This window comes from Elephas maximus, chromosome 6 (assembly GCF_024166365.1).
Source record: "Elephas maximus indicus isolate mEleMax1 chromosome 6, mEleMax1 primary haplotype, whole genome shotgun sequence".
Classification (NCBI taxonomy): domain Eukaryota; kingdom Metazoa; phylum Chordata; class Mammalia; order Proboscidea; family Elephantidae; genus Elephas; species Elephas maximus.
In genome coordinates, this window is record NC_064824.1 from 57,173,057 (window position 1) to 57,187,128 (window position 14,072).

At 36.4% G+C, this 14,072-nt stretch overlaps 1 protein-coding gene across 4 annotated transcripts in view; it reads left to right on the plus strand.

The window, feature by feature from the left end:
- MARCHF7 (membrane associated ring-CH-type finger 7) overlaps positions 1 to 14,072 on the plus strand; it is a 51,208-nt gene that overhangs the window by 11,146 nt on the left and 25,990 nt on the right. For all 4 annotated transcript variants that reach the window (XM_049888804.1, XM_049888806.1, XM_049888807.1 and 1 more), the window contains exon 2: positions 7,881 to 8,045. In XM_049888804.1, coding sequence (XP_049744761.1) covers positions 7,893 to 8,045 — 153 coding nt within the window. In that variant the 5' untranslated portion in view covers positions 7,881 to 7,892. The remainder of the gene's footprint in view (positions 1 to 7,880; positions 8,046 to 14,072) is intronic.

The window sequence follows — 14,072 nt, forward strand, 5'->3', positions numbered from 1 at the left end:
TTTGTTTTGGTTTAAAACATTAAGCTTTGAATACCTTTTTCCTACTAGTCTGTATAGTTATAATGAAACCCCTTATCAAACCCGTTGCCGTTGAGTTGATTCCGATTCACAGCAACCCTGTAGGACAGAGTAGAACTGCCCCCGTAGAGTTTCCAAGGAGCGCCTGGTGGATTTCAACTGCCGACTTTTTGGTTAGCAGATGTAGCTCTTAATGATTCTGTAGCTCTTAACCACTACGCCACCATGGCTTCCATAGTTATAATAGGACTTAACAGTTATTTAAATTATGTGGTTATTTGTGTAGTGTATTTGTCATCTACCAGACAACAACTTCATTGAGGGCAGGTGCTCTCAGTTAGTTGTGTTCAGTGTTGTACCACACCTCACCTCTTTGTTCAGCATAGTGCCTAGCACTTAGTAAGCATTCAGGAAACTATATTAAATGAATGAGCTTGAAAAGATCATAGAACTTTCTAAGTGGTCTGGTAGAAGTTTTTCAAGGACTGCACATTTGATTTTTCATTATTTCTTTATGCTTTTGACCTACAGCTTATGCAACCAAATTAGGATATTTTTGTGTATCCACCTACATTGTCAAAATTCAATCAATTTATGTAGTGGGGTTGCCAAAAATAGTTTCATGTGGTATAAATTTTGTCTCTCATAGGACTCTGCCTCTTTGTCTCATCTCAAGAGGTTTGCTTCGAGCAGATTTCTGACTAGGTTAGCTTCTCTTATCCTGCAAGTAAGTCTGCAAGTAAGAATTAACTTACCAATAAATGGTCAAAGTAAACTATGAGAAATATGATTAAGGATTGTTACCGTTGTGAAAGAACCAACTGTAGACCTGTATCTTTCAGAAAGCATTTCGTCTCCCTGCTTAAAATCCTCAAATCACAAATATAGTCCCTTGTTTAGTATTTCTGTAGTTTTCTCGATACAGTAACAAACCTAGTTGTTGAATAATTTATGGGCTTTTCCATGTTTTCTACTATTCTTTCTCTAAATGTATGTTATTCTTTAAATTTGCAATTTAAAATTCACCTCTTTATTTTTTTAATGAAAAAAATTTTTTATACCAAATATTTACATAGTTTATGAAAACCTGATGGTACAAAAGGTTTATGAGTAAGATTTCTAAGTCAGATGATTATATGCATTATCATCCAAACCAGGACACTTTTGAGAGACAACACAGGTACTATTAATAATTGTCACAGTATAATGAACCTAAACTAGGACTTTTGGGGGGCATAAACTGGGACTGTTCTGGGAACATGGGAAATATGGTTATCCTACTTATAAGTAAAGTTTCTGGGCAGTGCAAACTGCTAAAGTGCTCAGCTACTAACTGAAAGGTTGAGAGTTTGGATCTACATTCAAAAGACCACAGCTTTTGAAAACACTATGGAGCATAGCTCTACTTACAAACACATGGAGTTGCCATGAGTCAGAATTGATTCAGAGGCAACTGGTTTGGTTTTTTAACTTATAAATAAAACAGCAAACTCTTGCCCCACCCTTCACCACAATCCCACTCTCCAAAGGAAGCTACCCTCAACTCTTAAGCTGTGTCTTCTAGGATTTAACCTTCATGTTTCTAAATGATGTGTTTAACTCTTGTTTCATGATTTTTAATATATTTCTGTTGTCTTTCCCTTATTGCTATCATATTTACTTCCATCCAGTTCCATCCCACGCCATATTTGTAGCAAAATTGATCCACCTTGCAGTCTGTGTTGACATTATTGAGCTCGTAAATATTAGAGTTCACCCAATCAAAATTTTGCCTACTTTCTTGAATGACTATTTTCCCTGAGTTTAAAAAAAAAAATTAATTTTTACAATTGTTTTGTGGCCTGTACACTCAGCTTTTTGTTCCCAATTATAATTTCTGTCAGGTGCCAATGAAATGTTTCCATGTAACCATTTCTCTCTCTATCTCCTTAGAACTTTTCCTTTCATTAATTGTGGTCTTGTGGTCTTACTGTATTTTGGTTGGATTGCCCCCTATGCTTTCTTCATACTATTCTCCTTTCCTTTGTAACTATTACCTGGTTTCTGTGTTTTGCTCTTTCATGCTTTACACTCTCATTTTCCTAGGGCATGCTGATTGGCTTCCTAAAGTTTTTTGTTGTTTTTGTGGAGACCTTACATGTCTGAAAATATGTTGTGTTCTCTACCTCACACTTAGTTGCTAGATTGGAATTCAAGGCTAAGATTTTTTTCTCAGTACTGTGGGCTTTGCTTCATTATCTTAGGTTTTAATGCTCTTCCAGTTCCTTTTCCTTAGTTTTTGACCCATTTTTCCACCTGGACACTTAAGATCTTTCCTTTATTTCTGGTCTTCTGAAATTTCAAGATGATATATTTTGGATGATGTTGGTCTTTTTTCTTTGATCCTGCTGAGTACTCTTATCTGGAGATTTGTGTCCCTCAGTTCTAGAAAAAAAAACTTAGTACTTTGGTAGTTTCCTTTCTACTTTCTTTCTTCTCTCAATAACTATAACCAGAAAAACCAAACTGGTTACCGTCAAGTCAATTCCGACTTGCAGTGACCATATAGGAGGGGTAGAACTGTCCCATAGGTTTCCAAGGAAGGACTGGACTGGTAGGTAGCAGCCGAGATCTTAATTACTGTGCCACCAGAGCTGAATAATAACCATAGTCAAATGATAATTGCCCTGGGCAGTTCTTTTCTTTGCATGTTACATTTTCTACTTCTTTTTTGTCCTGTTTTCTGGGAGGTTTCCTCAACTTTGTCCCAGTTCCTATGTTGAGTTTATTTCAGTGTATCACTTTGTGAATTTCCATGGTTCTTTATTGTACTCTGCATTGTCAAACATCTGGTCCTTATTTTATGAATGAATGTTTTTTCATCCTTTAGGGGATAATCTGCTTTTTCTAGGTTCCTTTTTTTTTTTTTTTTTTGGTTGGTTGTTTTGGTCTTTCATATTGAAGGCCTTTCTTGGGTATCTAGTGATCCTTGGTGTCTATCAGAGGAATCTCTTAAAAAGCTGATTAGAAACTCTTGGAGACTGATGGACTTTGTCGGAGGGTAGGGTGGTCAAATGGCAAACTAGCTTTTAATTGAGGGCATTCCAAGTCTCAGTATCCAGAAATTTTACCTCTGGTGTTCTTTGGTGATCCAAGGAAAATACCTTAGTCTCCTGACAGCATTGTAAAAGCAAACCAGGAAAGGGAGTCTTTAGGTCTCAACATTAAGTATATAGATTTTACTATATTCCTTCTATCTATCATTCTCCCTAGCTCCCCTCTCCTGAGATGATTGTACATTTAGGGGAGAAAAGTTGCCAGTGAGATTCTGATTTTACAGAGAATAAATATCCTGTCTTTGGGGAGATAGAGCTAGGGGAAGAATCTGGGGTTCTACTGCTCCAAATACAGATTTTAATTTAACAACTCTTTTTTCAGTCCCGTAGACCATCCTTTTTTATGGCATCTTCTCCTTCCAAGTCTTAATCTTTTCTAGGGTGCTATAAGGCCAGATGCTTTGCTTCCAGTCCTACCTTTCTAGGTACCGAGGGTGTATATAGTTAGCTTCATCCTCTCTGATGAATTGTTCTACCTCTCCAGGTTTCTATTTTCCAAATATATATTGAAATCTCTCGCTTTCCGTGGCCTTCTTTTCTTTTCATGGTTAAAACTTTTTTTATTAATTTAGTGTCTTTTTTTTTTTGTCGTATACCTCCCACTACAGCATAAAACCAAAAACCAAACCCATTGTCGTCCAGTCGATTCTGACTCATAGCATCCCTGTAGAACAGAGTAGAACTGCTCCATAAGGTTTCCAAGGAGTGCCTGGTGGAATCTAGCTGCCAACCTTTTGGTTAGCAGCCGTAGCTCTTAATCACTGTGCCACCAGGGTTTTCCACTATAGTATATGTAGACCATGTCTTTTTTGGTTTTTGCTCTCTTTGACTTTTTTTTTCTGTCATCGCTTAATACCATGTTTATAAGGCAAACATTATAAAAGGGAATTCTTTTTTAGTAACTTTAAGGTCAAAAGATTTGATTAGTCCAAAATTGAGTCAATAAATTAATGAGTATGCATGCTGAAAATGGGATAACTTAAATGTTTACGTTTGGATGTTTTAATAAGGCAAATGTACCTAATCTAGGCTTTAGATTGAATATGTGCATCTGTACTTGTCTGAATTCCAGTTCCCTACTGAGATAATAAGGAAATCAATAGAATTTTGACTTTCAAAGTCTGTGACTGTGGAAGAAGTTGAAGAGATTATGGTGGTACCTATTGCTTTCTTTCTATTTGCTACTTTGTTTTGTACTTCTTGTCTTTCTACTCTCACATCTAGTGGTGTCTCAGGTATCTAGAGGCCTCATTCTAAGTCCTTTATTCATAATAAAAAGGGCAAATTGAGTACATTCATGTAATGAAATACCATGTAAACCCATTAGAGTGGTTTACTAGAAGCACATATAACAACATGGATAAATCTTATAAATATCTTGAGCAAATAAAGCCAGACACAAAAGACTACATATTGTAGGATTCTGTTTTTATTTGTTAAAAGTGAGACACCAAGTAGTTATTCTTGTTGTGGGACGGGGAATATCTAGTGAAGAAAACATTTATAAAAGGGGACGTTGCTCAATTCTACATTTTATATGTCAAATTTGCTTTATTTCCTTCCAAGTTCCTCTTTCATTTTTTTTTTTTGCATAATTAGAATCATACTGCATGTGTAGTTTTATAGATTGCCTTTTTCACTTAAAATATTGTGATCATTCTCCCATACTATAAAAAAACTTTGAAAACGTATGGGAAACACTTCACAGCTGTGTGACCTTGTTCGACTTACATAATCTCTCAGTGCCAGTTTTCATATGTTTAAAGTAGAGATAATATAGTTACCTACCTAAGAGGGTTGTTTTGAAGATTAAATGAACTGTAAGTAAACAGAATCCCCTGCCACTGGCTCGGCATATAATACTCAATATCAACTATTGCTATATATATATGTATGTATTTTTAACTATTACTATTTTGGGAGCCCTGACAGTGGAGTGGTTAAGAGCTCAGCTGCTAACCAAAAGGTTGGCGGTTCGAATCCACAGCTGCTCCTTGGAAACCCTCTGGAGCAATTCTACTCTGTAAGGTTGCTGTAAGTTGAAATCTACTCAATGGCAGTGAGTTAGTACTATTTTTACTTGGATCCACAGTCAGCGCCCACGGACACAGCAGTCAAGAAATCAAACAGTGTATTGCATTGGGCAGATCTACTGCAAGAGACCTCTTTCGTTAAAAGGCAAAGATGGCACTCTGAGGACTAAGTTGTGTCTGACTCAAGCCATGGTGTTTTAAGTCTTCTCATATGCATGCGAAAGCTGGACAATGAATAAGGAAGACTGAAGAACTGATGCCTTTGAATTAATGGTGTTGGCAACAAATAGTGACTATACCATGGACTGCCAGAAGAATGAACAAATGGATCTTGCAAGAAGTACAGCCACAATGCTCCTTAGATGTGAGGATGACGAGACTTTGTCTCTTGTACTTTGGTCATGTTATCAGTAGGGACCAGTCCCTGGAGAAGGGCATCATGCTTGGTGTCTTGGTCATCTAGTGCTGCTATAACAGAAATACTACAGGTGGATGGCTTTAACAAAGAAACTTGTTCTCTCACAGTCCAATAGGCTAGAAGTCCGAATTTAGGGCACTGGCTCCAGGGGAAGGCTTTCTCTCTCTTTGTGGGCTCTGGAGGAAAGTCCTTGTCATTAGTCTTTCTTTTGTCTGGGAGCATCTTAGTGCCGGAACCTCAGGTCCAAAGGGCACACTCTGCTCCCAGCACTGCTTTCTTGGTGGCACGAGGTCCCCGTGTCTGCTCGCTTCTCTCTCTCATATCTCAAAAGAGAGTGGTTTAAGACACTGTCTAATCTTGTAGACCTCATCAATATAACTGCCACTAATCCATCTTATTATGTCATAGTGATGGGATTTACAGCACATAAAATGGTAGGCAGTTGTACAATCATACAAGGCAATCATGACCTAGCCAAGTTGACAGATAATTTGGGGGGACACAATCCATGACACATGGTAAAGTAGAGGGTGAGCAAAATAGAGGATGGATTGACACAGTGGCTGCAATAATGAGCTCAAACATAGCAACAATTGTGAGAATAGTGTAGGACCAGGCAGTGTTTTGTTAGGTCGTACATGGCATCACTATGAGTTGGAACCAACTTGACAGCACCTAACCAACTTGATGGCACTTCAAATTAAGAGATTTTATAAGAATGGGAAGTAAAAGGAAAATGCATTCATCCTTACATTACATTTCAACTTCTGCTTATTGAGTACTTATTGTATTCCAGACAATTGTGATAAAGTACAGATAGTCCCCAACTTATGCTGGGGTTCCATTCCAACAACTGTTGTAAGTGGGTTCTGACATAAGTTGAATATACTTTTTTTTTTTTTGCCTTTTATTATTATCAGTTTCTTTATAAATCCTGTCTTTACTTGCCTTTGGGGCTTGGAAAATTACATATAAACTGAGAAATATTTTTTAATACATATAAAAAAAGCAGATGGTCATAACTGCAGTTCATTGTAAGTCAGGGGCTGCCTGTACGTAAAGTAGTTCTGTCCAAAAGAAGGGCAGATAGACAGGTAAACAAATTACAGCATAAGGTGATATGATGTCTTAATAAAAGTATGTACAAAGGGGAAGGACACAGAAAAAAAAAGAGTGTTTACAAAAATAACCAGGAATTGGATGGGGGATATATAAACTTTCCAAGCACATACAAAGGCCTGTGAGCACATGTTGTGTTGAAACCAGTTGCCCATCGAGTCGATTCAGACTAATGGAGATCCCACGTGTGTCAGAGTAGAACTGTGCTCCATAGGGCTTTTAGTAGCTGATTTTTCAGAAGTAGATTGCCAGACTTTTCTTCCAAGGAGCCTCTGGGTGGACTTGAACCTTGACCATTTCGGTTAACAGCTAAGCACGTTAACTGTTTTTACCACGCAGAACTCCATGTTTGTTCAATATATAGAATACTCGTTGCCATCAGGTCCATTTAGACACGCAGCGACCCCACATGAATCAGAGTAGAACTGTGCTTTACAGGGTTTTTAGTAGCTGATTTTTCAAAAGTAGATCGCTAGGCTTTTCTTCCAAGGGACATCTGGGTAGACTTGAACCTCCAACATTTTGGTTAGCAGCTAAGCACGTTAACTGTTTTTACTACTCAGGACATCATGTTATGTTGAATATATAGAATACCCATTGCCGTCAAATCGATTCTGACTCATGGTGGCCCCATGTGTTACAGAGTAGAGCTGCTGTATAGGATGTTCTTGGCTGGAATCTACCAAAGGAGGTTGCCAGGCCTTCTGCAGTGCTGCTGGGTGGGTTCAAATTGCCAACCTGTAGGTTAATTAGAGCACAAACTGTTGGCACCACCCAGCGACTTAAACGTTGCGTTGAGGGGTATGCGAATAGTACATTATCATTAATGCTCAGAGTATACACATTGGACATTAATAGTTAAGAAGAGCAAGAGAATCACGGACAAAATTCATGTAGGATTCTATATAGAGACAAAATTTGGTAGGGAAAAGAACCCAGGCTTGGAAACAGACCTGAAAGTTCCTCGTTCCCTTTTAAAGTGTTTGTTTCATTTTATGAATAGTAGAGAACCTTTTATGGATTTCAGACCTCTGCCTTATAGAGGCAACATGGTGAAGTTTTATATCTTGCCAAGCCAGATATAGTTAACTAATTTGCATGGCTAATTCTTGATTTGAGTAGATGATTAAGAAGGATTAAGAATTGAAGGTTTGCATGTTTTCCCAAAGGCAATTAATCAAAATTTGCCTTTCACAGGCAATTTTAGGAATGGAGTCTAAGCCTTCAAGGATCCCAAGAAGAATTTCTGTTCAGCCCTCCAGCTCTTTAAGTGGCAGGATGATGTCTGGAAGCAGAGGAAGTAGTTTAAATGATACCTATCACTCAAGAGACTCTTCATTTAGACTGGATTCTGAATATCAGGTAAGATCTTAATTTGCAATGTATATTCACAGTCCCTCTTTTTCAAAACCCTTGCAGCCATGTGTTTTTTGCGTTTTTTAAAAAGTAACCTGTAAAACTCTCAGCTAAGGCATTCTGCAATCAAACATGTTGATATTCCTGCAGCAAAACGAGTGACTGTTCACCCCAAGTCCATAAAGACTTAGTTGCATGTCAGTTGAGGTCAGATTTTACCACCAAATGCATTTGCATGATATTCATGAAAAAACTTAACTTTCTGAATTTCAGAATTAAAGATAGGTGCTTGTGGCCTTGTACAAAATCATCATACTTTTCAAATATATCAGTTTAAGTATATATTTGACTAAACTAGTCACTGTGGAAGACTTTCCGAAAAACCAAAAACTGCATCCTTTTCTCTCACATTGTACTTTTTCATCTGGCTTTTCTCTGCATATACACAAAGCAGTGATGGAATAATGATTGCTGTTAAGTACATTTCCTTGAGAACCTGACTTCTAAACATTTTGCTTTTAATGGTGGGTGATTATAAACTAATAGGCTGTCCTTTTGTGAAGGTACATCGCTGATAGTTTTTAGATGAATTTTGGGTTTTATTGTTAATAACCAGTGTACACTGATTCGCCCACCAGCTAACGATGCTAATTTTGATTAACTATGTAGCTAATCTTCCTTAGGACCAACAGCATGTTGGCTGATTTTTTTAATTATTTCTTATGTTGTAACACAATGGTTGTAATATAAAATTGTACAAAGCTCAGAGGGCTTGATGTGTAGGTGTAATACAATTTATGTTGTCCATCTTTTAAATTTAAATTCATTGCATTATTGGCTAATTAAATAACATTTGGTTTGTAAATGTCTGATAAGTTAACTGAATCTAAAACAATCTTATGAAAATTAATATTATTTCTAATTTCTGTTTGAGTCTGAGTATTTATATATCATTAGATCTATAACAAAGTCTCATTTAAAAATATTCCTGTACAGGAATGAGCATTTTATAAACTATTCATAAAAAGATCTAAGTAAAAATATCATTTCTCTGCAATTCTTCTAATACCCACTTGTTAATTGACTTTATATGAACTACTTCCTTGGTCTTGTTCTAAATATTGATTCATATTGTATTTTTTTATTTTGTTACTAGACAGGTACACTTGCCAGAGGTACAGAGTCATACACTTTTTTGCATTTTGTAGGAATATTGTAGCTTAAATATTTATGATTTACAAAGGGCACAGTGTTTTGTTTTGTTTTTTTTTCTATTATTTATGTCTTTATAAAACTGTATCTACCTGTCTTTGTCTAAATTTATCATACAGATTATTTGTGAGGAATACAAACTCTGAAATCAGACTATACTTCCTGGGCTGGACTCTGCTCCACCGTTTACTAGCTCTGTGAACCTGGGCACATTGCTTAACCTCTTCGTGTCTTAGTTTCCATGTCACCTACCTCATAGAGTTAAATGAATTCATGTATTGAATGAGAACAGTGCCACACACGTTAAGCACTAGAAAAATGTTAGCTGCTGCTGCATTTGTTTTTATTATCATTGTTATAGTATTAATAATAATATTTTAGGTTGTAAATGTCTCATACATACTTAAGAAATATATTGACATTTATTTAAAAATATCACTCTTTTCAAACCATTCCTTTTCACTTTTTATCAATGTAATAGATTATTCCAAAAGTCTCATTTTTTGTTGTGGTAGTTAAACAAATACTGACATAAAAAAATCACTTAAATAATATTTTAATGACTATGAGATGACCACACCTAAGAGGAGGTAGTAGTAACCCATCAATATTGAATTCATTCTGTTGCAAATTTTTTAATATGTTTAAATACCAAAGTAAAATAAATTCAGAAATTGCTTTCAAATATCCAAAAGCCAAACTGAATAGTTTTTTTCAGCTTCATTGATTAATCAATTTTGTGAAGCTTAGGAATCACCTTAATGCTTTTTTAAGTAGCTCTAAATGGCTTTTTTTTTTTTTATGTGTTATGGAAATAGTTCCAGTCATAAATGAACTATTCCTTGTCTGCTTTGCTTTGTAGTTTTTTTTTAGAAACTGAAATTCCTGTGTTCTTTAGCATATACTTTTCATTAATATTTACGTTACTTTGTACTGCTTCATTTGTGACCTGATTAAAAGTAAATCTGCTCTATGAATAGCCATAAGGAGAAGAAACATATAGTTTGTAATGTAAACTGCCATACTTGACCATTCGTGGAATCCACTTTTATGTCCTTGCTTTTTTCTTTAATCTTACTGGTTCACGGATTAGAATACCTGCATTCCCATTTTTCTGTAAAATTACTGAAATAAGCTTTGATAACATTTTATAAATGTTGAATTTTAAAACAGAGTGGTTAAAACCATGGGTTCTGAATCAGACTACCTAAGCTGAAATCCTGGTTCATCTAACAGCTATATGATGTTGAGCAATGTATTTTATTTCTGTTTCCTTGTCTGTCAAATGGTGGCAGTGGTACTTTTCTTGTACCATTATTGTTATGATTAAGAGTAATAATAATTGCAGAACACCTAGAACAGCCCTGCTTAGCATATAATAAAGGTTTAACTGATTGCTGTCAAGTTGATTCCTACTGATAGCGACCCTAGAGGACAGAGAAGAACTGTCACACAGTTCTACCCCACAGATTACAAGGGTGTAATCTTTACGCAGAAGCAGACGGCCATGTCTTTCTCCCATGGAGTAGTTGGTGGGTTTGAACCGCCAACCTTTCAGTTAGCCGAGTGCTTAACCACTGCGCCCCTAGGACTCCTTACTAAGGGTTTAGATGTTGTTAACCAATTATAAATTGCATTGGGCAAATCTGCTGCAAAGGACCTCTTTAAAGTGCTGAAAAGCAAAGATGTCATCTTGAAGACTAAAGTGCGCCTGACCCACACCATGGTATTTTCAGTTGCATTATATGCATGTGAACATGGAAGACTGAAGGAGAATTGATGCCTTTGAATTGTGGTGTTGGCGAAAAATATTGACTATACCATGGACTGCCAAAAGAACAAATAGGTCTGTCTTGGAAGTACAACCAGAATGCTCCTTAAAAGCAAGGGTGGTGAGACTGTGTCTTACATACTTTGGACATGTTGTCAGGAGGGATCAGTCCCTAGAGAAGGCCATCATGCTTGATAAAGTACAGGGTCAGCAGAAAAGAGGAAGATCCTCAATGAGATGGATTGACACAGTGGCTGCAACAATGGGCTCAAGCATAACAATGATAGTGAAGGATGGCACAGGACCAGGCAGCGTTTTGTTCCCTGGTACGTAGGGTCACTGTGAGTTGGAACTGACTCAACGGCACTTAACAACAAATACGAATAATTGTGATTGCTATTGATACTGTTATTATCATTTCCTGACCCTATAATGAGTGATCCCATTGGCGTTGATTCCAACTCATAGTGACCCTATAGGACAGAGTAGAACTGCCCCATAGAGTATCCAAGGAGCCACTGGTAGATTCGAACTGTCAACCTTTTGTTTAGCAGCCATAGCTTGCCATAGCTCTCAACCACTGCACCACCAGCGGTCCAAAGAACCTTTAAATATGGAGGGAACATTTCTTAAAAATTGCTGAAGCTTTTACATTCACAGCTTGACATATTGTAGAACATTTTTCACTTTTAATTTTACTTAAGCAGGGCATATATTTGTGTAATTTCATAAATCAAGAATCTGAAATCTGGAAAAATTAAGTAATTTACTCCCAGTCACATGGTTAGTATGTAATATTCTTGAGCTGTAAGAATCCAAGACTTCTGGATAGCCTTGTTTCTTTGGGGAAATGCAGATTCTCAGTTCCAAACAATTGATTTCCTAAATAACTTTTTGTTCTTGGCCCTTTAAAAGCTGGGGCTGCATCTGTTAATAATCTTTCTTATCTTTGTTACTCATCTTTGAATTTTTGTTAAAATTTGAATGAAATTCTTACCTGTTTGGTGACAGTAAGTAAAATTTTAGATAATTTTGAAACGAAAATATAATCCCTGTAATTCATACTGTTAAAGTTAAAATTTGGTAGTTTTCTGTGAATATGTAATTTTTTATGTTACTTTTGTATATTTTTCTGTAACAGTTTCAGGGAGGGCCAGAAACTGACCAATCCCCCTGTTGGTTGGCCACAGTCACCTCATTTGCATAGGACTCATAGGACACTATAGGCACTTCATCTGCATTAGTATACTGACCAATCCCTGCAAGATGTGTAATAAACCAGTCAGTTACAGGGCAGGCTGCAGCCCGGGCCAGACCAAAATTATTAAACCATCCAGTTGTTTACAGCTTACCCAGGAAATGTCAATCAAAAGTAACAAACTCTGTGGGGTAGAAAGCTAGGGTAAAGGTAATTCCTCAGGGCTTAGAGAAAAAGTCTCTCCCACTGTTTTTCTAAAGAACCAAGGCAAAGGGCCACAGAAAGAAACTCATTAGAACAGCTAGAAAGATTTTTTTTTTTAATAGCAGCTTTATTGAGATATAATTTGCATACCATACAATTCACTCACTAGATAGCCTTTTGAGTTGAAAGTAACTCCTGGGAAATGTTGCTTGCTCCAGGAGCCCAGTCTCTTCTGGGTAAAGGCTGGACATTTTGTAGATGAAAGAAAGAGAACTCCGTGAAACTCAAATGAATATTTAACTTTTCACTCCTTTCTTAGCTTCATTTGATTGTCAATATTCTGGAAGCCTTTTTGCAAATATAACTAGATTGATAAGACTAATTAACCGAAATCTAATCTCTTATTTGTGGCGTGGAAAATACGAGGTGATTTTATTTCTCTTACAGTTCCTATAAACAGTTTGGTTGTTTGAAGGTATACAAATAGAATTTAGAGAATAAAGATGAAGTAAACAACAACAACAAAAAACTATTAGAGCTATGTAGGACATGTTCAGCAATATTGCAGGATGCAAGATCAGCGTACAGAAATCAATTGTATTCTGTATGTTAGCAATGAATAATCCAAAAATGAAGAAAACAACTCCATTTATATCATCAGGAAGAAAAAAATAACTTAGGAATAAATTTAACAACAAAAAGTATAGGACTTGTTACACTGAAAACTACAAAACATTGTTGAAAGAAATGTGAGAACTAAATTGAGTCAAGGATTTGAATAAGCATTCCCTAAAGAAGATAGACAAATGGCCAGATAAGCGCATGGAAAGATGGTTAACACCATCAATCATTAGGGACATGTTCAGAACTACAGTGAAATACCACTTCATATCTACTTGAATGGCTAAAAAAAAAAAAGGATAATGACAAGTGTTGGTAAGGATTTGGAGAAATTGGAACCCTCATACATTGCTGGTGGGATTGTAAAGTAAGTAGTACAGCCACTTTGGAAGACTGTTCAACAGTTCCTCAAGAAGTTAAACTCCTGGGTATATATATATACCCAAGAGAATTAAAAACATCGTCTACACAAAATCTTATACACAAACGTTCATAGCATTTTTTATACCATTGTTCATAATAGCCAAAAAGTAAAAGCAGCCTAAATGTCTATCAGCTAATAAATGGGTAAGCAAAATGTGGTACATTCATACAGTCAAATATTATTTAGCTATAAAAAGTGAAGTACTGACACATGCTGCGAAATAGATGAGCCTTTAAGTCGAGCTAAATGAAAGAAGCTAGTTCCAAATGTTTAGAATAGGCATATCCATAGAGAAATAAAGTAGATTAAAGGGGGAGAGGAAGATGGAGAATGACTGATAAATGGGTATGGTGTTTCTTTTGGGAAAATTAGACGGTGTGATGTTTGCACAATTCTGAATATGCAACCAGTTCTCGTCATTTGCGCTAGGTATGTTCTGTAAAGTTGCCGGGGAACACTGAATGAGAGAAAACTGAACTTTAGAGGAAACACAGGGTTAGGTTCCTGTGAGCATCTGGTGACATTTTTGTCAACCAGTCAATATATAACCTTGTTTTATGTGTGTTTCTGTTTTAAGATGCTTTATTTAAATTAATATATGTT